Source organism: Lipophrys pholis (assembly GCF_963383615.2).
Source record: "Lipophrys pholis genome assembly, chromosome: 18".
In the NCBI taxonomy this organism is placed as follows: Eukaryota; Metazoa; Chordata; class Actinopteri; order Blenniiformes; family Blenniidae; genus Lipophrys; species Lipophrys pholis.
This window is the reverse complement of record NC_137646.1, coordinates 17,638,958-17,664,788: the sequence shown is the minus strand read 5'-3', so window position 1 is coordinate 17,664,788 and position 25,831 is coordinate 17,638,958. Positions and strand designations below refer to the sequence as shown.

General features: G+C 42.1%; 1 protein-coding gene across 2 annotated transcripts in view; it reads left to right on the top strand.

Moving 5' to 3' along the window:
- LOC308124001 (adhesion G protein-coupled receptor L3) overlaps positions 1–25,831 on the top strand; it is a 236,365-nt gene that overhangs the window by 135,875 nt on the left and 74,659 nt on the right. For both annotated transcript variants that reach the window (XM_080486757.1, XM_080486756.1), the window contains exon 6: positions 10,938–11,738. In XM_080486757.1, the coding sequence (XP_080342883.1) occupies positions 10,938–11,738 (801 nt within the window). The remainder of the gene's footprint in view (positions 1–10,937; positions 11,739–25,831) is intronic.

The following is a 25,831-nucleotide window of genomic DNA, read 5'->3' as shown; positions in this document are numbered from 1 at the left end:
AACCATGAAATTGATGCGATGCACATGGTGATCATTTACAATGAAGCTCGGCGCGTAATGTGGTGTGATTACTGGGCCTGCCCTGCTAGTGGTCACACGCAATGTAAACAACACCTGCGCGACCACGATGAGGCGGTCCTGGAACGGCGACGTCTCACCACGTGGACGATTGGCGATCATGGATCTTTCAGACATACTGTACATTCTGTGCGTTTGCTTTGACTTGGTGGCTTTTACGCTTCTCAAAGAGCCGATTTAATCCACCGAGCAGATTTTGTTTGGTAAATTTCCGCCCTTGAGCTGTCCAATCCAGTGCCCCTAAGGTCTCAGGTGGGTGTCGACACTGCGACAGCAAATGCATCACACAGACCGCACCCTCCGCCGCGCTCCGTCAAAATGCCGGTGCGCATTAACCTGTGTGTTCAGACACCCTTTCCTCCCCTCTCTCGTTCTTCTTCCTCTTAGCTGAACGACCAGCTCCGCTTCCTCCCATGTGTGAAGGCGGCTCTTGTGATGCCGTCTCATCACTCAGTGACAGCTGACCACTCCCCGGCCCACGCGGCACGCTTTGATGGCTGTGGCTCGCTGTCACACACCTTCGCATCAGATTCGCCCTGGCGGCTGTGCTCTAGATTTTGCGGAGATTGATGAGAAACTGTACTTTTAGAATACATTTCACAAAAAGTTTTTTCTTTTCTTTTCTTTTTTTTTTTTTGTGTGTGTTTGCCATTTCTGCGTTCCAGTCAGTCAGAGTGGCCACCTGGAAGTCCCACACAGTCTTGGCGTGAGGGAAATTTGTTTTACAAAGGATGACATCACAAGCTTACACAAATTTGCCCTGTTGCAGGGTTAATGATGCTAAATGTCTCCAGGCCTCTCGTATTTCATTATCATCTCATCAGGAAAGGATTTATTTTGCTGTCAGAGGTTATTCCCTATAACAAAAACAAGATAACTGATTATCATGCTTTGCATCTACATGTATAACCGTGTACATACACAGATGACCTTAGTATCGTTTGGCTCATCACTCAGTCGAAAACTAATTCAGGCAGTGTATTTTGATATTGCCACTACTATGAATATTGTTTGGGTAAGTTCTTCCCTGAACAATAATTGCTCGATATGCAAGAAGAAATTAACCATGGTTAAATGTTATATTTTCACAAATTCAGAAAGTGGAGGCATTTCTTGACTGCACTGATCAATAAGGTTAAGTCATAATTTGAGAAAACATGTTTACTTGTTTGTTAAAATCATAACAAAATAATGTAACATTCCCCCCCCCCTCCCCAAAAAAAAAAAAGTTTAATTAAAGAGCAATGCTGTTCTCAGGTATACATTTATCGCATTTGTGAAATACAAGATGAAGTACTTTTCTTTATATTCCCTATTATAATGAATAATTAATGGGCCTCTGTCTATTGTGGCCGAGAGTTTAAAAGCACAATAGCAAGAAGTAATCAAGAACTGGCAGTGGCGGTAATGGGAGGAACAATACGGGACAAAACTATGTTATATTCCCATTATACAAGAAATACAATTGCACAGGGGAGCAGTGATCACCAAAGTGGATAAATTGCTGTGTTAAAGAGGTGAATGTGGACATGTGGAAACTGTTTTGCCCCGCTAATAGCTGAATAAGCAGCTGTAATCTATCAGGTTCCTGTTCTGTAGCAGCTGCTTTATTTCTCAGTTACATACAGGATCGTCGTTGCATATTTTTTTTTTTTTCTTCTTCTTAATTTGGGTAGTTAGAGAAAGACATGCAGATTTGCCGAACGAGCCATCAGAGTGTTTTGCAAACACGTCTTCTCCTTTATGTAACAAAAGCAGGGCTTGTATCTTATTCTTGTACAGGTTTCCTCTGTCGTTTACACACACACACACACACACACACACACACACACACACACACACACACACACACACACACACACACACACACACACACACACACACACACACACACACACACACACACACACACACACACACACACACACCAGACCTGTAGGGGTCAATGACAAGTGTTGAGGATATAGCACTAATTAGAGATTGGACACCTTCAGGGAGTCGCTTTCTTTTTAATGATCATGCTACTAATCAGAACCTCTTTTTTTTTTTTTTTTTTTTCCATTTCCTTACTTTCTTCTTTGTTCATTGGTGCTCCTCCAAGTCCGACCTTAGGCCGGACTAAACACTTGCTCCTCTACCAGGCAACCTTTTTTTCTTTCTCCTCCATAATTTCAAGGTCCTTGAAAATCAAGACATATTTTTGGAGGTGCAATTAGGTTATTTCTGCTCCAGTTGCTGCTGTGTTCTACAACGATGTATTTAATTTTGTTTTGCCGAGGCTGCGCGTGTCTCTCCTCCCTCTGCTTGTCGGTCCCACGTGGGTTCGGCAGGCTGGATGAGCGCCAAGTCCTTGCACCTGTCCCTCAAAGAGAGACAAACACACACACACACACATGCATACACATGCACACGCCAACACACACGCAAGCTTGCTTGCAGACAGGAGACGAAGCATGTACACGCACACAGCATCCTGCATTGTCAAGGTTATGAGATAGCATAGCAGCTTCACAGTAGGAGGGGGGGGGGCGGCGCTGCTGAGGGAAAGGAGACACTGGGGAGGCGATTGAATAAGTACCAGAGGGGAACACAAAGAGTGCAGACAAGTGGTTGGAAGTTAAAAAAAAAATGGGATGGCAATGGGAGACTCATGAGCGCCGGCCGAGGGAAATGATAGGAAAGAAAGAAATGGGAGATATGAAGAGAAAATTCACAGAAAGAGAGATGGTAGCCTGCGTGTCCTCCCCCATCCTTAGGCACATGCTATTCAAAGCCCTGTAATTTGTGTCATTAATTAAAAAAAGCTGATGGGATGAAGTTAAGGGGTTTGTACTCTGCAACTCCTTGGTGGAAAAGACGAGGGTGGGGGGTGGTATTGCAAAAAATATTGCTGCCATTTCTGGCATGAATCTCTATTAGTGGCTAATGATACCATTCTGATACCTCTCAACCATTAGTGTGAAATTGGGAAGCATTAATTATTCAAATGAAAATCCATACAGCTGCCGCTCACATGACAGGGTCGACACTCGCATTAGCTAAAGGTCCCCATTGTTCGCTGCTCGGCATGTGTCTTAAACAGGGAGTGGACCACAATAAGTATGCAGAGCGGACTGCCAGGTGAAAATTATATTTTGAAAAATTATGCATTATCCGAGCAAATACAGAGCAAACTATATAATGCAGTGGAAGCAGAATTGAACCTTACTGCATATATGGGTATGCTATCTTAACAGCAGCGAGGTGTTTCATTGTGGATCATCCCTCATCTGCTCATGGACTCCGAACTGTCAAGAGCTGAAATATGTGCACTCAAACAGAAGCCACTTTTGCGTTTAAGGTTTTGATCGTAATGAACAGCTGCTGCCTTCTTTTGTCACCGTAAAAATAGATTATTTCAAAGCCATACATGTGGGTCGCCTGTACACCTTATTAAATCAGCCGTGACAGCTTGACCAATTAGACTAGTTGCAGAATTCACCCGTGCTGCTTTAACAGGGTTTATGTGTCTTGCAGTATGCAGCAGACAAACTCTAATGGAATTCAGAGTGTTTCGCGCATTACCAGAAAATATTGCGACCTATTAGGCCGTGTCCATGACAGCCAAACATTGACCCAAGTTTAAAATGTACACCTTAAACAGGCCACGACTTCCATCACAGGGCCACTTTGTTATTATTTTTAATTAAAGTGTGCTGTTCATTTCAGGGTGTTTAATTTCTTGGGCCATGCTTTTTAGAAAACAAAATGAGTTCTAGTTGCACAGGGCTGCTAAAACAAGGCTGCTTAAAGCCTCACAGTAGCCAAAAGATAAGACCGCTTACGTCGGGCCACTTCCAAGTGTGTGAAACAAGGTGTTGGTGAAAGAAAAGAGCATTTGTCATTTGCGCGCACAGTCAGAAGTTTGGCAGGTCCCGGAGACATTTTCTAATTTTCTCCTTGTTTCTCATTGCCACCGGTGATAGTTTTCTTTGTTCCGCTTTGCTTTGGCGCCCAAGCGAGTCATTACAACTGGTCACTGCTTCCCACGTTGAAAAAGTGCCAGCCCTCTGCAGACCGGAGGACTTCTCTGTATGGCATGGCCGTGGCAGTGGCAACACGAACGCAAGGTCATCCAACGAGCAATTGCCAAGGAAATCTTGAAGTGGCAGCTGGAAAAAAAACCATTGTCCCCTTGAGTTCCTTGAAGGGTCAGGAGCTACAAGGGTCAAAAACACCTGAGTGGAACGCGCAAACTGTTGTTTAAGCACCTGCTATTCATTCTGTAGTCCTTCAATATTATTGTCACGTGATTAGATATAGTGCTATGGTCACACAATTGAATAGAGTAGGTTCATTTTTCGTGTATTCATGTATACTAATATATGATATTTAATTGATTTTGACCTTTCCATGAGTAGACCAAGTGTGTTGCAGCTCGTGTGCAGATCATCTTATTATGACAAGCTTGAATGGGGGTGTTCAAGTGTCTTATTTTGTGCCGCGGAAGAGGATGTAACCCTTTCAAGAGGGGCAAAGACTTCTCTGAGAGGTTTTTTTTATTTTCCGATGTGTATTTGTGTGCAGATCTCTGAGACTTCGGAGAGAGTGAGGACAGAGGAACAGATGAGTAGAAGGAAGAAGAGAAAAGGAAGAGATAAGAGAGAACTAAGTGCTTTTTAGTGACTCAGTGACAGCCATGACCAAAATCGTATTAAGGTCACAATGGGGTTGGTGGGGTGGAGTAAAGAAGCTTTTCACATGAATCAATTCTCTGCCGCGGCTTTTCTCCGCCGCTCCCCTTGTATCTGTGACAGAATAAATGTGGATATCCACGGCACATATCACAGGTATCTCTCAGCCTGCGGAGTGTGACGTCGAGTAGACGTGGCGTGAACAAATTGGTTTTGAGTGTTCTGACGGGTAACCTTGTTGCATGCGGCAGCGTCTTCCGGTCAAGCAAAAGGGCCACACGGTGGCCCCGTAGCCCTCGGGAGTGGCATATTTCCTCGTCGGGGATTTCATCCACATCCTCTCCTCGCTTCTCACACCATCTCCCCCGGTGATTGCGTCGCATACCACTTCTCACATCCCCGCCACTAATGCCTTTTGCTATAGATCATTACCCTGCTCTCCCCCTCGCCACTGTTAGCAATCGCTCAATCAGAAATGCCTGGCCTCCCCTGTGGTCCCTGTTGTGTGCACGTTGCTCATGGGAGGTGAGGAGGCTTCGATCTGAGACATTCGGCTGTTTACTTTAATTTGATCCGCCGAGTCCACGTGTAGCTCACAGTTATTGGCAAATTTCTGTTTGCCCGCTCTGCCGATTCCCACGTAGCCCAGGGCAACTGTTGCTCATGCTTGGACGTATTGTGTCGCAGTGACAGCTCGAGTGTTTGCTGGTAATGAGGTGGCGTGCTGCGCCGGCGTGCAAGTTTATGATCTGACCAACACTCGTTTAAAGCCTTTTCCCCTCCCTGCTATTTCTCTCTCTTTTTGCTCTTTCCCTCGGCCCGTACGCCTCTCTCTTTTTCACCGGCTTCGCCGCCTTGCATTAATATTGTTCTCCTCTAATAACTTTCCCATCTTTCAAAATTTACCCCACCTGCCCCTACCCACTGACCTCCACAGCTCACTCTGTTGCGCCATCCATTTGGAGGAGAGGACTCTTGTAAGCCTTAGTAACAGAGGTTAATCCTCTCTTATTAGAACCAGGATTACTGGAGGGGAAGAGACAGGAGAAGGCTCGCCGGGTGGATGCCAACCCCAACAGCATGAGGAAGAGAACGACAAAATACCATGAGTGATATAACAGCCTTGTTTATAGAGAAATAATACGAGAGGGGGAAGGAGAGAGAATGTAATAACCTCAGTAGTTCTCCGCACACCCTCAATGTGGGAGCAAAATGCTGATTTCACATTTTGCCGGCATTTGCACTTCACATATGTCAGTCAGTTAATAAAAAAAAGGTATAATTTCTAAAACAGTGATTCATATTTTAAGCAAACCTACTTATATTTATAATGATCAACATTGCTCTATAATGGATGCTCCTGTAATAATTTTGTACAAGGCCCTACGTTATTTCTTAAGCAGTATCCAGCAGTATATTTATGCTGCATCTGCAACAGTATATTAAAGACACAGTAAGAAATAATATTAGTGAAAACCAGCCTCAAAGTAATCATGTGTATGCAGCAGAGAAATTCACTACTCAGAGTAGTACAATAGCAGGAGTACTCGGTAACGCTAAGTGTTTCAGCGAGTTGATCTACCTCACTTCTTGCATTCAATCGGAACAGAAAATGTGTTGAGGGGCTGAATAACTAAACAACTGACTCACCAAGCACTTTCAGTAACTTAACGACTGAATGTTATTTTCCTTCTAAGTTCCATCAAGTGCTTTTATCCTTTAGCTCCTGTTTTTTTTTTTGGGGGGGGGGGGGTTGTTTTGTTTTCAAGAATAAGCTATTAGGCATTGCATAGCATGTCGTTGCCAGAAAGCCAGAGATTTTCTTTGAGGAGAACAAAGACTCACCCCGATGCTCCACTAGTGTGATTCATTTGTGGCGGAATGAGTGTAGCCATTCGAATCCTGGTACACACCGAGCGAGTGGACTCGGAGCCCTTGAGGAGCAGGTCTTGATCTGTTTCCAAACAAACTCTGGTGCAGATTGATTGAAGGCTGAGTGCAGCACAGACCGAATGTGTCTAAACAAACTGTTTCCTTGCAGCTGATCTTCACTGATGTGTGCAGTGGAGGAATTCCTGCCACTATTTAGCTGTTGTTTTATTTATTTTTTTATTCATTTTACAAGTGAACATGAGGTCTTGGCTTGGAATCGGAATCCTTCAGGTGGTGATTAAAATGACTTAAAGCTGAAGTTTCATTGAGAAATACATCAGTTTTTGTAATCATCCGTCTGATAAGGTGTGTCTATGATGAGATTTCAATCCAGTATTAACAATAGTGATGATTATCTTATTGAAATATTTGCTCTGGCCTATTCATATATTGATTGGTATCTACTGAGTCAACTTGCCTTCATTAACAAGCATTACAAAAACAATGCAAGGATCACATAAAAATGCTGGCTACAATAATCTACACACTATTTATTACACCCCTTGTTCCAAACACAACCTCAACACAAACTGTAAGAATCACCAGCAACCAAAATCCATGAAGCCTCATTTCATAAACCCACCTTATGGGGTTTGTCCCCTGACTCTTAATGCAACACACATAAACTATCCAACCATTGAAGAAGACACTCCACAGGATAGGAGAGTTTAAGAGTGCCTACTATATTGTTTTGTTTCACAGGGTTAATTTTAGCAATATTTTCCAGAGTACATGTTATGAAGACTATAGTGTGCCTTCCGGTAAAAAAAGCCCACATGAAATGTAAATGTTTTGAACTTGGATGCACAAGAACTTGCTCTAATACATTTCCATCCCACAGCCATCCGAGTACAACATGTTCAAGACCTGATTAATTTGTCTTTTTCCAGCAGGCTCACGTGTGACGCGGCGCTCACTCTCTTTATCCCCCTTCTTTCTGAAAGCTTCAGATTAAACGTTTTATGTGCCTGTTTTACTAACACCGCGCTCCTCTTGTCCTTTTGTGTGACTGTAAAATAAAGACAGTTATCACATCATTAATCTGTTCTTTATTTTTTTTTTGTTTCTTTCTTTCTCTCCTCTTCATGCCTAAAAACTAGAAGTGGAACAAAAAGGTAACTAAATGCCAACAACTTCTCCTTTATTCACCTGCATTTTCACCCATATGCTTGCTGTGTTGGTGGTGGATGGGTACCGCAGGTATTTTGTAAATGTGGTGTCCATTGATGTGGTTAAACATGCATTTCATGGGGATATATATGTATATATTTTCGTTTCTTTTATTTAGTCGTGCAGATGCAGCAACAACCAGGCAGAACCTTTAATAGTTCATTGGGCATTGATTTCTTGCTCATCAGCGGCAACGGCAGCCGATGCGAGTTTGACATTGCTACAGCCACAGTCACGCTTTTGGGTAAAGCCATTACAAGCCAGCTTCCCAGCGAAAATCCGATAACCTCAGGATGTTTTTATTCCATGTAATAACGGAAAATTATTCCAGCTCTGCTTTATCAGCTGCATAATATTAAAGTAGAGGGTTATACAGGTTGATCAATAGCTTGTCCAATAAGCTGTCAGCATTTTTCATTATGGCTCTAACACGATGATGGCCATAACCTTCAGGGACTCGCGAGTCAATACTGGAGATAGATCATAGCGGTTGCATTCTTACCTTATCAGCACTGTATGATTCTGCAAAACATACTGTACGCTAAAGCTCGACTTGAGTCCCAGGAGCTTTGTGTTAGTAGTGTTTCCTTTTCCCTTTTGCTGGGGGGGGGGAAAAAAAAAAAAAGAAAAGTTCTCTGTCAGGTGGTCACTGTAAAGTTGGACTGATGTCAAAGATAGAATAGCAATCATTAAAAAATAAAATAAGAGTCAAGAGTTGCGTTTTAATAGCTGTGCTGCGTTACCGTTTTTACATGAGCTGGAAATATGTCCTTTGTCAGATGTTAAATACAAAGTTGGATTGAAGATGGAAATGTAATCATTGAGCAAGAGTCAAGAGTTCTGCTTTAATGGCCGCACTATAAATTTTCGGGGTTTCATAGTCGCCATTAATTAATGACCTATCGCTGCTGAAATCTGTGGCAAAGAGAATGAGCAATGAAAAGTGAAGGAAGGAGGTAAAGCCTTTTATGGAGGTGGCGGCGCTGCTACTGCGATAACGGTTTGCAAAATCCCCCATGAAAGCCATGATTGCCTTTTGTTTCCCTTTCCCCTAATATCTTCCATTCACCCCTTCATCCCTGCGCTTAAAACCTCCATAGTGCCCGGTGTGTTGTCCGTACAAAGCTTGCCTGGTCTGACCTTGTAACCTTTGCACATAAGGGTGCGATCCGACAATAGACACGGCCCTCTTAGCGTTTAGCAAAGCAACCGACTGAGATGCGTGCCGAGACTTGACGTCAACGGAACGCATCTCGACGCATTTTCGCCCCACAGGTAGACAACATGCTTAATCTCCGGAGATTACGAGGGAAAGAAGCCTCTGTTTTTGTTGTCTCTCTCTGTTTTCTCTTCTTTCTTGGGGCACACACCCTTTACCTCTCAGTGGATCTCCAGCTCGAACCTGTCAGCCCTTTTGTCAGCCTCCTGGCCTATTACAGTGAAGAGAGCTTCTTTGCACACTTTCTCCTTTGGTTTTTCTGTGTTCCAACATAGGGAAAAGAGAAACCTTGCATTGTCGGAAATCTTTCCTTTTTACCCCCCCACCCCCCACTGTGTTGGGAAAAATAAATGGTGTTTTGTGTTTTAACATTACATTTAGTTTAAATTAAACCTTTTTTGTTCACGTTTTTGTTTTTTTCATATTGTCTCTCATAAATTAGTTTTCTTATGAATCATAAAAGCAAAGCCTGAATGCCTTATGAATGGTAATTTGACACCAGCTTAAATGTTTTGCACTCGCTGCGCCACCTGGAGGTGATGCCCATATTTAAAAAAATTATTGTAATGGACTAAATCTTAATGCACTCATTTTCCACATTGGTAACAGAAAAAGCACAGCTGGTCTCAACTTGATACATTCATGATAAGTATGTTGATGCATTTCAAAATGTGAATTGCAATATTCAACCTAGCGTGATGTTGCCATTGCTGTTGTTTTTTTCCTGAACTGAGATGTCATCTCTTTAGTCAGAATAAAAATAAAATGATAACCGCTTCAGTCCACGATAATCCATAATCAACTCAAATTAGCTTTTGCAAATGGTTCCCCACTATTGACCTGCCCCAGCTGCATTACCTTGGCCCAGCTTTATCAGATTTGAGTGCAAACCAGTTCACATATAATTAGTTTACTGTGTGTGGGGCTGTAAATCATGCTGCAGGCTTAAAATGTCATGCAGATGAAATAATGGAAAGGCGGTCATTATACAGATGATGTAATTTCTGTATTAATATGATTGTTTTTTTGTTTAGTTTTTTTCATTTTAGTTTTTTTTTTTTTTTTTTTTTTTTGTTCTAATGAAAGGCTGCTGTGGTCAATATTCACTAGTATAGCCATTTATCACAGTTTTGGGTTCTGGGTGTTTATTGCTACTTATTGAAAACAGCCACTGGGTGTTTTAATGAAGGAAAAAAGTGAAGCCCTTTTTTTTCTCCTTTCCTTTTCATTTGTATGTGAATTAAAGCCACAGTGAGAATTGAAATGTCAAATGTGTGTGTTTAGGTGGACAAATTAGTACAGCATGTGGTAAGTTTTAATAACATCTCCTGACCTGTTTTTACTATCAGTGGAAATGGGGAGGCACAACCCTCACAAAATGTATTCTCCCGCTCACTGCAAATGTCAAGTTGGTTTGTTCAGCGACTTTGTGGTTAATTGCCCTCAGAGCCAGAGACAAACAACATAAGAAGTATCATATCCAAATTAGATCAACTGTGGTAAGTATTTGGATCCAAAAGTGCACTTAATAAATTTGAGATGCAGCTTGAAATAATAAGGAAAGGCATCTCTGTACTGGTAGTGCCCTTATTAAATTTAATGTCCATGCTTTGTATAAGCGATGTTATCCAAAATTCTGTGTGATCAAAAGGACTGCACTTCTAATTATTTTTCTCTCTCTCATTTTTTATTTTTTTATTTTTTTAATCTGAATCTGATCATTCCAACACTAATGAAGAGAGTTTCATTGTTCATGGATTTTGATTTTGACCCGACAGTTTGATCAGTTTATAATTAACCAGTTTTTTTTTTTTTACCTGCCAATGTAACTCTGCTTTTGTCTTTCCCCATTTTTGGCTCCTCAGTATTCCTGTGCCCAGGGCTTCTACGCAGGGTGTACCAGAGCGAGCACCTCTTCGAATCGGACCACCAGTCGGGGGCCTGGTGCAAAGATCCTCTACAGGCCTCAGATAAGATCTACTACATGCCTTGGACACCTTACCGGACAGACACCCTGACCGAGTACTCCTCCAAAGAAGACTTTGTCGCTGGGAGGCCGACGACGACCTACAAACTGCCGCATCGTGTTGATGGGACCGGCTTCGTGGTCTACGACGGGGCACTCTTCTTCAACAAGGAGCGAACGCGCAACATAGTCAAGTTTGACCTGAGAACTCGCATAAAGAGCGGCGAGGCTATCATCGCCAACGCCAACTACCACGACACCTCTCCATACCGCTGGGGGGGGAAGTCAGACATTGACTTGGCTGTCGATGAAAACGGCCTCTGGGTGATCTACGCCACCGAGCAAAACAACGGGCGGATCGTCATCAGCCAGCTCAATCCCTACACGTTGCGAGTTGAAGGGACCTGGGACACGGCGTATGACAAGCGCTCGGCGTCGAATGCCTTCATGATTTGTGGAATCCTCTATGTAGTCAAGTCGGTGTACGAGGATGACGACAATGAGGCAACGGGAAACAAAATTGACTACATCTACAACACAGAACTCAGTAAAGATGGATTTCTGGACATCCCATTCCCCAACTCCTATCAGTACATCGCTGCCGTGGATTATAATCCCAGGGACAACCTGCTGTACGTTTGGAACAATTACCACGTTGTCAAGTACTCTCTGGATTTTGGAGCCCTGGATAACAGACTCGGTAAGACACTATTTATGGTTTTTATCAAGCACTCGGAGTCACTTAATATTCCGGTATTATAATTATCACTATTGTTTCGTGTATAATTCAGTGTTTCAGAGGAGGAGTGATGTGCTACAAAATATGTAAAATTACATGCAAATGATATTGACAAGTTGAGCGACTTTGAGGTGCGAGAAGCTGTGAAAGCTGTTAATGTAAACCAGGAGAATAACAAAGGAATCTATATTCGCATACATTTGGTTCTTGCCCAAAATAGAGCTCACGTTTTAGGTATTGCTTTTCAAGGATGTAGGACTTCAGAAACTCCATGGCAGATTCTCCATCCATCTTATTTATGTGCCGCTTTATCCAACCCGGTGTCATGTGGGGTTGGAAATGGTCCCATCTAATGATGTTCAAGGCCAAGTGACGGAGGAAGGCCACTGGACCAGATAGTCTGGTTCCACACTGACAGGAAGACCGTCCTGAAGTTTTGAAAGGATTTATTTTTTTTTGCTCTCCAGATGCTTCCTCATATCAACGTTCTTGATGTGCTGATACATCCAAATATCCATATTTAGTAGCTTTTTTTTGTTCCGCTTTAAAAATCTGACCTTCAAAAAGCCATTATGTTTCATAATATAGTGAGCGTTCATAGACTGACAGCTTATTTATCCATTTTTCTACTCCCAATTGTTGCCGTTTCGTCATAATTGCATCTATGTTATCACCCATTCGATCTACAAACAGCCACTTGTAATGCTCTGAGAATAACATAGTGTAATTCTCACGTTTTGTTCAACACTTTTGTGGTGTGGGATGTAAAGAGTGGATTTGGCATTGTAAAATGTTTACACTTTAAGCTCTTGTTTTCTCATATCTCGATGAAATAGGCTTATGAATATACCTCCATATGATATAACAAACTGAAAGTGTGTGGGCTTGCGACAATTGGCTGCATGAAATGTTCCATGTGCTGCTTTTGTATTTTAAATTACAGCAAAGACAAGGAAGTTGTCTCATTACTGCTTCTAATATAGATTATCAAGCTCAAGAATCATGATAAAATAGAATGTTTCAGTGTGTAACCTCTTTGGTGTTTTAAACGGGATCATTTCCTCATTTTAGGCCCCTTTTCAGTAGTTTAAATGATAATCAAATAATCAGGTTGTGTAATCCCTAAGATTGTAGGGTCAGGTAATTGAGCGAGCGCTCCATCTTCTTATAGCTTTTAGAAATTTCTGCATCGCGAGAACTTTCATTTATTTTTGTCTTGCATTTTCTTGGAGGTCATGACTTCCCAATATTGTCCGCAGTGGGACGACTGTGAAACTCTAACTCTTAAGAAAGTGAAATATGAAAATTCTTTCTGGGTCAAGTGGCTACAAAATAGCCATGAACTCCAGCTGTAACTCACCCCAAGCAGAGAAACTTTTTGTGTGTGTGTGTGCTTTTTTTTCAAATGTGACAGCTTCCTTGTCTACTGAAAAAAATTCACAATATCATTTGCTGACAGATCCTCATCCTTTCTGTCGTCATGTTGGGGATCAGCAAAAAAAAAAAAAAAAATGACAATCCCAATACGTCTTACTTGCCTTCTTAGTAGACCCACAAAAAGGATCTTGTGGCAGGTATTCGGTAACATTCAATGCAGTAATTACAAAAAACCACTGACATTTTTGTCTGTTAACATTTTTTTATTTCTTTTTTTTGCCATTCTGTGTAAGAATGTGCATCTACCGGAGTTCTAGGTGCTCTAGTTTGTGCACACAGTTGATTCAGATTGCCATAATAGCGTGCTGTTGTTGATCAAGATCACAGTTGGTCCTTCTTCCTCATGTGGCCACATTGATATTGTATTTATATTCAGTGCTTGGATCACCCAGTGAGGAAGCTGTGTTAACGTATGGCTCTTTGCGTTTGGCCACAAGATGAAGTCTTTTACTCACTCTGGCTAAGACGTTTGAGAAATGACTGCCAACTTTTAACTTCCTTAAACTAATTTGAAAAGTCTAATTTCTCTCCTCCGTTGTTCTTTTTATAAATTGGTCCTTGTTGGGAACACCCCCAAATGACGAGGTGCGGGGGAGAAAAAAAACCCAGTTTTGACACACCGAGGTAATACATTGCGCTATCTCATCAACAGCTCGAGTCAAAAATGTCACAAGTTATTTGACTGTGAAATCCCCACTTCTGCTTTCTCCTCCGGAGCTTTTCTACCTGCCGCTTGCCAGTTTAATTTACTTTCCTTCGCTGGCTGTTACATTTCTCCCCAAATCTTTTTTTTTCTTTCTTTCTTTCTACTTTGCGTCCCGCTTCAACACCCCCTCCTAATGTATTCATTCATTTGGTAACCATGCTTATATTGTTTTTTTTTTTTTTTAAATTTGCACAGCTTTCCCATAATGCAATCTGTTGTAGTTAAGGGGAGTAAAAGTGCCGTTATGTGCTTCCTGTATTGAATGATTTATTCTTCAACCGGTAAACAGTGTTTACGCAATGATCACACGTACTTTCATCGGCATAGGGACAACAGAGTCTCAACAGTCGACTTCCTGTTGAGAAGTGTTTGACTGCTGCTGCAGAATAGGCTACTCCTGAAAGACTCCGCCGCACGAGTATAGATAGTAAAATGTTGCATTAAGTGGATAGATGGAGTCAGTGAGCAAATATAAATGTCAGATAAACAGATTGATGGGGATTGAAAGAGTGATTGAATGGATTCTGGAGCAATAAAGCATTTAGTTTGATCAACTCGCAGACCAAAAACATAAACACAAAGACACCGACTTTGCTCTGATTAAAGCCGCCGTTGTTAACGGTCCACATTTTCCATCCAATTGTCTCCTGAGTAGCCTGATTTTGAGATGGCAGGATAGTTGCAGCCAAATTGCTTGAATAGGCATCCGCGCGTCACTTGACTGCACACAAATTAGTCTGCATTTGCCGTCGCATTACGTTGTTTTTTTTTCTCCCGTTTGTTCGCCGTTCCGCCGAGGATGCGCCCAGACCAGAGAGCAAAATGTGGGTCGGTGCAAAGAGGAAGTGTCTGTCACAGAAAGTCAGAGCAACAATGAAAAAGCTGGAGTTGTGTGGAAAATAAACTGCACAGAGAAGAACAAAGTAGGAGTCTTGTTGTAAAAATGGCAATATATATATGTTTTCTTTGTCATCATATGTAGAAAAAAGTATCTCATTAAAAAAACAAATCATAAAATAGTGAACAAGGTGAATACATTTTTCTGGAAACTTCTGAAATCTGATCTGGCGTCACGATCGCAGAAAGGTGTCGTTCTCTGGTCGCGTGACCGAGAGCCCGTTTCTGCTTGTGCCACCTCCACAAGTATGGCTGACCTGCCATACCAGCGGAGCATGGCGTATGGGTAACAGAGCAGCAGAGACACAGCCGGGCTCGCAGCTGGGCTCTGATGCGCCTTGTGCCCAATCTCTCCAGCCAGAGCGCAAGCACATATTGCAGGGCACACGACAATCATATCAGAGTGTCGAACGGGTGACGTTCATTATGCATTCCAGTCTTCTTCGTCGTCTGATGCGCCATGTTAAAAAAAAAGAAAAAGAAAAAAAAGAGTACATCTTCCTTCTTCTCTTGCACCCTCAAAAAAGTAATCTTGTGGATTTATACCGATATTCATTCAGAGAAAATAGCCCTCAACTGTAATCCTGTGCTAATCACAGCTTTTCCTTGAGTTCCTTCAATAGACGGAACAATATTTTTATCCAAACAGACTGTTTTCAAGGACATATGATCTGCACCCAGGAGTGCTTCCATGACAACTCCACATTGATAATTAAATTCGCTCTGTTGGTGATAAAAAAAATAAATAAAAAAAATGTGCTCACAGGCGGCTATTAGCAGGCAGATATAAAAGCTCTCTTACCACTTTTCATGAGTACATCCAGTGCAGAATGTGCAAGGACAACTGAAATGAACTGCTCTTTGGTTACCCTTTACATATATAAAGAAAAGAAATCTGCATAAAGATAGCAACCGGGCACTACACACAGCATATACAATATTTGGATCTCAAGTGGTTCAGCAATATATATAAAGCCTGGGTTTGAAATGCCATTTTGTCATGTCGCTCAATGTAAAAAAAATCCCAAAGGCAACAGAGATTCCTGTAGAAGATGTTGATACTACTGTATATTGTACAACTGTGAGATTTTATTGGCTTTGCATCAGTGCTCCAGTTCTCTAAATCAACCGTTTGGGAGTGTTTTCTCATTTATCATGTCGCTATGCGGATCAATCTTCCCCTTCAAAAACGTCATACTCCATCTGATTGCTGGAGGGGCTCGCAGGTCACCAAAGTTGAAGAGCTGCATGGAATTAGTGTCAAAACTGGGAGCAGTAAGATTGCTTGTGACCAGACGATCACCTCATTCGAACAAAAGCATCACGTGAAGAATTTCTTACTGAATGTGTGTCACCGATGGTCAACAATGTCATCCATCACCATAACCACTTATTCTGTTGAGTGTCATTGCATCATCATGGAAATCAAAGATAGACCACATACATACAAGTCCGCTGGGGAAAGAATACTATGATCATAATAATGTAATTTCACATATATTGGATGGCAGATTTATGTTATTTAACTGATTGAGTCCTCGCTCCAGTATTTTCTTCTGATCCGAAATGTATTAATAATGATACTTTCATCAGATTCCATATCTAGATCAAATTTCCACACCTAATATTTGGTTTTGATTTGTTTTTTCTCATGAAGTGTGAATATTGTCTCGTAGAAATAGACACGATCTTGTTCTACAAAACCTCGTAAATTATTTTAACATTTTTGTACTACCACACCCCGATCTTTGATGCATCAAAATCCTGTCCGATTCCCAGCTTTTTAAATTTCTGATATGAACAAGATTGTTTTTCTCCCCACAAAAATGCTTAATAGTTTCTGTTTGATATCAGTTTGTGTTTACTATACATTCCGAATTATAGTTATTTCATTTCATTCCACCTTCTAACTTCACTGATTACTATCACAATTATGTAGACGTTCTATCGTTTGTTAGTGTATGTTTAGTTTTAAATGAAATACAGTAAGGGGAAAATATTTTAAATTGTTTTTTTTTTTTTGAAAGATAAGAAAAAGAACAAAAAAAACAAAACCCCTCAACCATATAAGTTATTCCAAGCCACAACTTACCCAGGCTGACCTTTTTGCTGCGTGCCACAGTGAGCATGAGGTGCGAGCTGCAGTCAGTCTACAGGAGAGTAAAGACAAAGACATCCACCTGAGAAATTCTGCTTTGTTCCTTCCACCCACGGCTGCTGCTTGTAGAATTAATGTGCTGTCACAAGATAAGATTAAAGCTTCTTGTTCACCCATGCATGCGTGTTGAATTATATGCCTTTTTAAAAAAAAAAAAAATGCAATCTCTCATTCTTCATCCGCTTCTGAGTATGTTTGCTGTTAATGGGGCACTCATATTATCAATGGATCCTGTCATTCTCCCGAGTATACTCCAGTCCTAACGTGCCGAGGACTCCGTTAATACTTCGGTGTTTGTCTCGCGCGCATGTGATGCTGCAGCAAAGGTTATTTTGTTGAGTCGTGATTGGTGCATAATAGTCCAGCACAGTTAGTGTCATGGATACACTCATTGTTTGGTATTGCTGTAATTTTGCCACATGTTGCCATCTGGCCGGGGCATAGTGCCAGCTCCGCTGGGCTGCGGGGGGCCGGCAGACGCCGCACCCCGACGTTCATGCCGAAACAGCCAATGTTTTGAGCGCTCAGCCCCCTTCTTGGCTCTATTCGGAAAGGGCCCGACACATGCTGAATTGATTAAGACTGCATAAGCAGTAAATGCAGACTGACAGAGTCACTGGAGCTCCTCTCAGTGGAAGTCAGTTTGCCCTCAAACGCGCAAACTGTTGTCTTTTGGTTCCACCCCCCGTAACTGTCGTTACTTTTATCGACATGCTTCTGTGAAGATGCAGGTGATACCCCGCAGTTGTCGTATGCCATTCTAGGCATTTTTCCTTGATTACACAGCATTAAAAACTACAGTGCCGTGTTCCACTCACTAAATGCCACAATTCCGCAAAAACAGACTTTTGCATGCTCCATGAAACCCTTTTTGATGCTGAGGCTTAGGAATGTAGGCTACATGCTTATTTGCAGGCGACACACTTATCACATGCCTGGTGCCCCTCTTACACAGGGCAATGTTCTCCAAGCACAAGTGCAAGGTTAGGGATTATAGTTGGGGATGATTTTTCAAACACATATGCGCTCACACACAGGCATGCATACACACACACACACACACACACAAAGGCTTCTTGCAAACTCTTTAATGCTGCAACATAATAGGCCTCTGTTTGGAATGCAGCTTTAGATTTTCTTTCCAGGGGTAGAAATAGGGGGCTCTTTGTTGTCGTTCACAGCCTTTCTGAAGGTTTCAGTGCCATATTCCCTCACGTAAGAGTAAATTGTAATGTAAAATGTAGTAATTGTGACCCCCCCCCCCCCCCCCCCCCCCCCCCCCCCCCCATTCATGTGTTTTGTTCATCCGAGTATACTTTCATTTCTTTCTAACACAGGATTGGAATGACGCTTTTGTAGATCTGTGGCAGCACTCAGAATGTGGCTTTGCGTGATACCCCATTATACATCATGTTTAGTCTGGTATCCCCCCTTCTGACTCGCCATCCATCACCGGCCTTAGCGGCTCTACCTTGATCCAGAAATCATACACAGATCACCTGTGTAGTGAGAGACGTGGCAGGCAATCCCTCAATTAGGGCCAACACCCCATCCATCTCTCCTGACGTGTAGAGAAATGGAGAAAAAACATGCTTAGAGTAAAAATCAAACACTTTTTACCTCGTGTGATGAATGAAGATTATTGAACATAGGTGCCTTCGCTCCTGCCCCTCGACTTGTTTGTTTGTACCGCCAAGCCGAAAGATTTTTGAATCCTTGGAGTCTGCGCCGAAGCCGTTACTTTAGCCAATCAAGTTCAGACCAGAGCTTTCTGTCAATGAATATGTAACATGCAGGAAAAGGTACTAAGCAGAGAGTTATAATGCGGTGCGTGGGAGCACAATTTATTTTATTTTTTTCTTACTGCTGATTTGTGTGTGCGTGAGTGCGTGTGCGTGTGCGTGTGCGTGTGTGTGTGTGTGTGTGTGTGTGTGTGTGTGCGTGTGTGTGCGCGCGCAAGCCATTTCTCCCGAGTCCCAAACATTGCCACATTAAATTTAACAGGCTTGGTGGCACACCAGCTCAAAGTGATTTATTTTGACCAATCAGGCGAGTAAATCTGATCGGAGGCCTCTAAAGCATCTTTAACTCTCTTTATCACCGGTGTCAGAGTTCCCCTGCACAGCTTTGCCCTATCCATTTGGCCCATTCGACTGTTGGTTGAAAGTCTTTTGAAAAGCCTTACTCAAGGTTGTTTTGGCAAATGGTGAGACCTTGGAAGAGTGCGCCTTTCCTCGTAGTGATTCTGAAATCCCCTTTGCTCCTGCGCTCACAGTCTTATTTCCTCCTCTTGCTTCCCCTGGTATGTCCGACAATGTCTGGCCTTGTCGTTTGCCTTAGAGACTCAAGCTTTGGCTCGGAGAATAAAAGCCAAATCCAGCAGTTCTTTCAGCGTTGAAAAGACGCTGCTAAATATGGACAAAAAAAAGGCTTCCGGGCATGTCTTCTACAGGACCGTACGCACTGTATTCATACTATGGTGGCTGTAGGTGCGTGGCAGATTTGCCGGGATTAAATTTGATATGAGATTTTAACAATAGACACGGCATTGTATTTTCGTTTTTCTTTCCCACATAAAGACGTGTTCATGCACATTAAGCAAAAACGGTACTATTGTTTTTTTTTATGTCATCACGAGGATTTACTGCACATCTGTGTGGCAAATTTCCCCCCGCAGTCCTCAGTGCGGTGCAATATGGCAGCAGGCTTAGCTCATGTCTCTGCTGTCATTTAACTCAAACACTGCGAGTGTCTCTCCGGGGGCCCGGCGTCCATGTGTGCATATATATGAGCCTGGCGCATTCGCTTCTCCCATCGCTGAGTGACCTCCATCGATGCCCTCTCAAGTCCCGGGAAGAGAGCTTGGGAATGAGAAATTAATTGCCAAACAATGCATAGCTCCCATCCATTACAGCTCTCATCATGTCAGATGATATCGAAGCATTACCAGATGTCTGGCTCCATAATTTGCCGCACCGCCTCCCGAGTACCACCGGCAGCACCCAGTGCACCCATCCCCACCCCGGTTGCGCTCTCTAATAGATTTTGTGGGCTTCGCCACAAAAGGGTCCATTGAATGGCAGGAATTTGATCATCATTTTATTTTATTTTTTCCAGCCATTCTTCTCAAACACATGAGAGCATGCAAATTTATGTGGGATTGTATGACAAACATTTGAGTTCTGATAAGCTGTGGAGCAGAGTGAATCACCCCATTACCAAGCAGGTACTCATTATGTAAAATAAGATACTTGAATTTACTTCTGCCTATTGGAAAATGTAAATAGATAACTGGCTTCAGGCTGAGAATTGACGAATCATTTGTGCCGTGGTTAATAAGTCCCTTGGAGGTTAGATACACAATTTTGAAAATTAAACCGTTAACAACTGGGGATATTTTCGTTCTGCAGTTTTTTTAAACCCTAACGCGCGACACATGATTTACCCTGGCGATCGTTCTGCGGCATGCACTTATTTTCTTTCTTTTCCCGACTGTTGACACCATCAGAGAAAAGACGGACTTCGATAAAAATCAATGACCCATATCCGCCTCTATTCAGTGTTGAAATGATCTGATTGCTGCCTGTCTTGCATAGGTAACATCCTGGGACTAGATTCTACTAACAACCAGATCAAGGTCAGGGCTGTCGATGAAAGCAGGGTGCAAATTGTCATGATGAATGAACAGAAAACATTCCTTTACATTCACTCACTTAACAAATGCTACTGTATATATTACTGACAACATAAGAGTAACTGTCACAGCCAACTGGCCTTCATATTGTCACGGTTTGAATGGCAAACATTCAAGTTATACCTTCAGTTTGCTTGCTTAAGTGTATGAAAAGGTGATTTGGTTGAACAAATCTTAATTATTATTTTTTTTTCTTTAATCAATACCAACCTTGGCCTCTTAAATGAAACTGCATTGTTTGATATTTGCATATACCTTCAGCCTTCTCGACTTTCTTTCATTTTTGAGCTAATATGCACGTCTGTTTTTACATTTCATGTTTTCTGTTACACAAGAAAAAAAGTCATTTGGCTAACAAGGACGCGGCTTATTTCTTTTACCTACACAATCACATAGATATTTAGGGTTCTGCCTATCGTTGCCAATTATTGTCAATTTGTCTTCCGTACCGCTTCACTCAACTCGGCTCGAGCCCATACCCGCCTCCATGGGTCGCTAATGACAGGGCTCGGGTAGATAACCAGTTCATTAGAGGACAAACACAGAGAGATAATCCCATACAATCCAGGCTGAGAATCAATTCACAGCCTCCAATTAACCTACCAGCGATGTTTCTGGACTATACAAAGAAGTCCACATGTACACAAGGAGAACATGCAAACTGCACACAGAATTGTCCCCGATACCAGTGTTCCCCAAAATGTCCAAATAATCAGTTCAACACTCATGGACACTGACATCTTAGGCGTCATAGATACAGCATAAACATGAATATGATGCACTGAACCAACCAGCTGTATATGACATTTAAATATGTGGCCCAAACACATCGTTGTTACTTGTAGGTGAAATGGTGTTCTGATATTTGGGCCCAAGTAGGAAGAAAACTTACAGACTTCCAAAGTGGAAGCAGCACACTCAGATCAAACAGTCAAATGAAAGAAGTTATCCAGTTCCGGTCCGCTAACAACCGTGATCATGGATTTGGGCTTCAAGTAGTCCCGTCTAAAAATATGTGTCCCTGCGCACACAAATCCGATTTTGCAGGCTTTTAAACAGGCTGGTAGGGAGTTAATGGGTGACATCACACATAGGCTGTCCAAAATTCTCTCGTCTCTGTAAGTTCCCCCTGAAGATGGAACCATGCATAAAGGTTCAAATACCAAAATTAGGCAGTAATTGGGTTCAGGACGAGGCTAGAAGAGTCACTTTACAGTCTGATGCTCATTTTTTACCCCAAAAGGCCCTCTCCACCTATTTTGATCTGGAGTCTGCAGAAGTTTCTCCGAGCCGACTCGCCGGCTTTTGTAGGGGAATGGCTTGTCATATAAACCGGATCCATTTCATAATAGCATAGGACATTTTTTTCTTCTTCTTCTTCTTCTTCTTCTTCTTCTTCTTCTTCTTCTTCTTCTTCTACTTCTTCTTTTTTTTTTTTAAATGTATTTCCTGGAGCGTAGTACAGTGAGCTTATCTAATTGTGGAAGCCATGAGCCCTGGGATACAGAGAGAGAGGCTAATTAGTTAGAAATGAATGCTTTGAAATGAAGCACAAAGCTCCGTGTGTGGTGGAAACATACTTTGCACATTTCCTCTGTGTGTGTATGTGTGCGTGTGTGTGCGTGTGATGGGGTAATGTGGACACGAAGTGTAAATGATGAGGGTAGCTGGTGCGTCAATGAAAGGAGAAGGCTGACACACGAGTTTACTGATGTCTTTTATGAATGAAGAGGTTGCTGGTTTCACTGTAGGACATTTCTGAAGCCCTGATAGGTCAGGAACATTTGATGTGTGATTGTCGGCTGTTACTCATTTTACTCAACCTTGAGAATATGCTGAATCTTAAGTCTAAAGTCAATAAGTTCATTTAAGTGTGGGGTCATTTTATTGATGTGTCTTCCTAGCGTATTTAAACATTCCCCTTTTTTCTCTCAATTTGGGAATATCATTAGTGGGAGTTTGTGGTACTGCTACAGACGTGCAATAATGACTTATCATGACTTTATAAATGTGCCAAGTTGCAACATTTTAGGAGTGTATGAGTGTATAAGTTAGTGAAGAACAATGTACATCTCTGATTATCAATTTACTATTTTTTGAAACATGATATTTGGTCCAACATTGTGGTCAAAGTACAAAAGTATCAAATAAACCAAGCTATGTAATCAAGCATTAGAATGGGGGAAAAGAGATGCATAAAAGAATCCGAAATAACTATTTAAATGCATGTAAATGCAATTCAGGAATACAATGTACATTTACCGAGAAGCGTTACAAGTTTTCACCCTATCAGGCTCATCCTGCAGGTTTCTGGTGAGCCCGGTTCGGGCTGTGGGCCTCGTGCGTGACACCGCTGCATGAAAGGCTCTGTGTTAATGACTTGGGTCAAACTGACCATACTTTTCACTGGAGAGGAAAAAGAAGCGCCCAGTTTTTTTGTTTTGTTTTGTTTTGTTTAGTTTTTTTTTTAATCTACAAGGTTGGTTATTAAAGCTGGCCTTGTTGCACAATGCACCATTGTGCCTCTTTTTGTGGGGTTTTTTTTTTCTTTTTTTCCTATGACAGAGTATTTTTGTGCTCGTCTGAGAGTACTTGAGTAACAAAATGCTTTAGAGAGGGGACGTGATTGTTACAAGTTCGAGATCCGCTGTTCAAGGATACAATTATGATAAAATATGAGTGAGAAAAGAGCTGGCCCATCAACAGCCACATTCGATTCTCCTCTCTGAGGGCTAAAGTGTTGTCTTCTCACTCCAGCACGTTGTAAAAATCTCATCCCAAAATGTGTCAGACATTCAAATTGCACTGTAAGGTCACAGAGTAGTTCGACGGGCTGGTCCAAGGACCTGTTCACCTCACTGGTGTGCAGATTTGTCTTTCGCTTTCTGGCTTCGTCCCTTTTGGATGGAATGGGAAAGCTGGCAAAGCAAAACAAAATGTCCTTGTGTTGTCTCTGAGGCGATGGTGCCTGCAGTCTGTGGCCACTGTCTGCTGCTGACTCCCCCCCCACCTCTGTGTGCTCCTCAACAGAAAATACATTTAAGATTACTCAAGGACGTCTGTTTCTTCTCTCCTGTTTGCACGTACCTTGCATTTGTGTGTGTGTTTTGTAGCAGCAACATGTATGCATTATGTGTGCGTGGGCCGAGCAACCGGAAAAAAAAACTATTTACTCAATAGGATCCACTCGAAGGCTGGAATTACATTAGAGACTTGCATCCCGGTGACTTTGAGTTAACCTCATGTTGTGATGGCGATTTCCTTTGGTCATATTTCTCTCAGTGGTCATCCCACCGTGAGAGATATAGGCAACATCTATAGTTACAATTACATTAAAATGAGCGTGAGAATGAAATAATATTTGTGTCGTTTGCATTGGGAAACAATCAACTGATTCCGATCATTCTATTTTGGTAAAAGCACTTATTAGTAAAATCCATAGAAACTCAGACTTTCTTTTGTGGAAGGGTGTCTTGACACTTGTCACTGTCATTGTCTGACTGTTTGTTTTTGTAATGAAGCCACACCCACAGCATTTTTCAAAAGTTCCACCTTGGGAGCCGTTTTCAAAAAATGGCTTTTTCAGTGGCTCTGAACTTCATTGTCGTGTAAATGGATCCATTTTTATTTATTGATTCAGATTTTTTTTTCCAGATTTTTATGACAAATCAATTTTAAAAAACCACTGGAGATTCACATGTAATTTATCCTGCACTAGTGAGCAGCTCGGTGACAAACTCTCTCAGCAAAAGTTATTGGCGGTGACAGTTGCCCCACAATCAGCCACCCGGACCACCGCAATAACAATCTGATCCTAACAGCCTCCTCTACACACCTGTTTAGACACATGCTTATCTGAGCAGGTGCACTGTGACTTTCGCTGACCCCAGTATGAGCGGTGAATATCTATGATCGGATTTCCATCCCAAACTTCTAACAGTGTCCTTTTTTTACTTTGTGCCGCATAAGCGCCACCAGCCAATTTCAATTTAGGTTGAAATTGATGCGCCTATTTGAGTAAGATTTGATATTTGATATGACTTATTTGAGGCTATCACCGGCTCTCCTCAAATACAGATGCGTAAATTAGGTTTTTTTTTCTCTCATAAATAATCAAATAAATCGTCTGCTGTCCTTGAAGATATTTCTCCCTCCTGTTTCTGCTGAAGGCTGCAGCGGCGCAGATTGATGATGATGTTTAATGGTAGTTATAGAATGTAAATGGTGATGTCTTGGTGGCTGGTGGAAATGCTAAATAGCTATTTGGGCATGCATGGGATTTTTTTTGAAAGCCTTGTTGATGGGTGGTCGTGTCAGTTAATGCTGATGGGGGTCGCGTCAATGCTTTTAGGCTGGCTTACGGAAGTGTTTGCATGTCCATACATTTACGCAACAACCTTTCAAATTATTAAGTGTTTTTCACCTTCCCGCTGCCTACTCTGATGATGTGTTTTCCCCTGTTTGCGATAGAAACGGCAAAGGCACACAGGCCACATCATCAGCTTGCTCGGAAAGAAAGCAGGCTTGGCAGGAGTTGAGTTCACATTGCAGTCGAATAAGATTCTTGTTATAGTTCCACTCTGCTGATGGAGCGCCTCCGCAGGGGTATCCAAGATACCTGCAGATCCTCAAAACACAACAAACTCTTTTGTTAGTGAGAGAAAACAAATACTCAATCAGTCTTGAACCCCTGTGCGGCGGCAAACTATTTAATCAACCTTGGCTGTCAGTGAAGGCTGTTAAGTGTTGAATGCATTGACTGTTGATAGTGGTCGGGTGCCATTACAGCCTCCGGGGGCCTCCGCATCCCAAACAGCGTCGCTAATTTATGCTATCTTGTTTTACTTCTCTCAAATATAACATTCGCAGAAATTGCAAATTGAATCTTGCAGAACTGGATTTGAACTGCCGTGTCTGTTATCGGAGCTCTTTGGGTGTATGACGTCCATTACGCCTGCCAAAACGTAATATCGACCCTCATTAGATTTTGTTTTGCTCTCCTTTTATACAGAGATTAGGGCCATTTGTCACTTCTGTCATTTTGATTGTATCTCTGCATCAGGTGGAAATGACAACTATCCCAAATTGCATTTTTGCGCGGAACCAAACTGTGAATGCCTGAAGAGTGCCCCCTTCATTTATTGAAAAAGGTCCACAGTGAG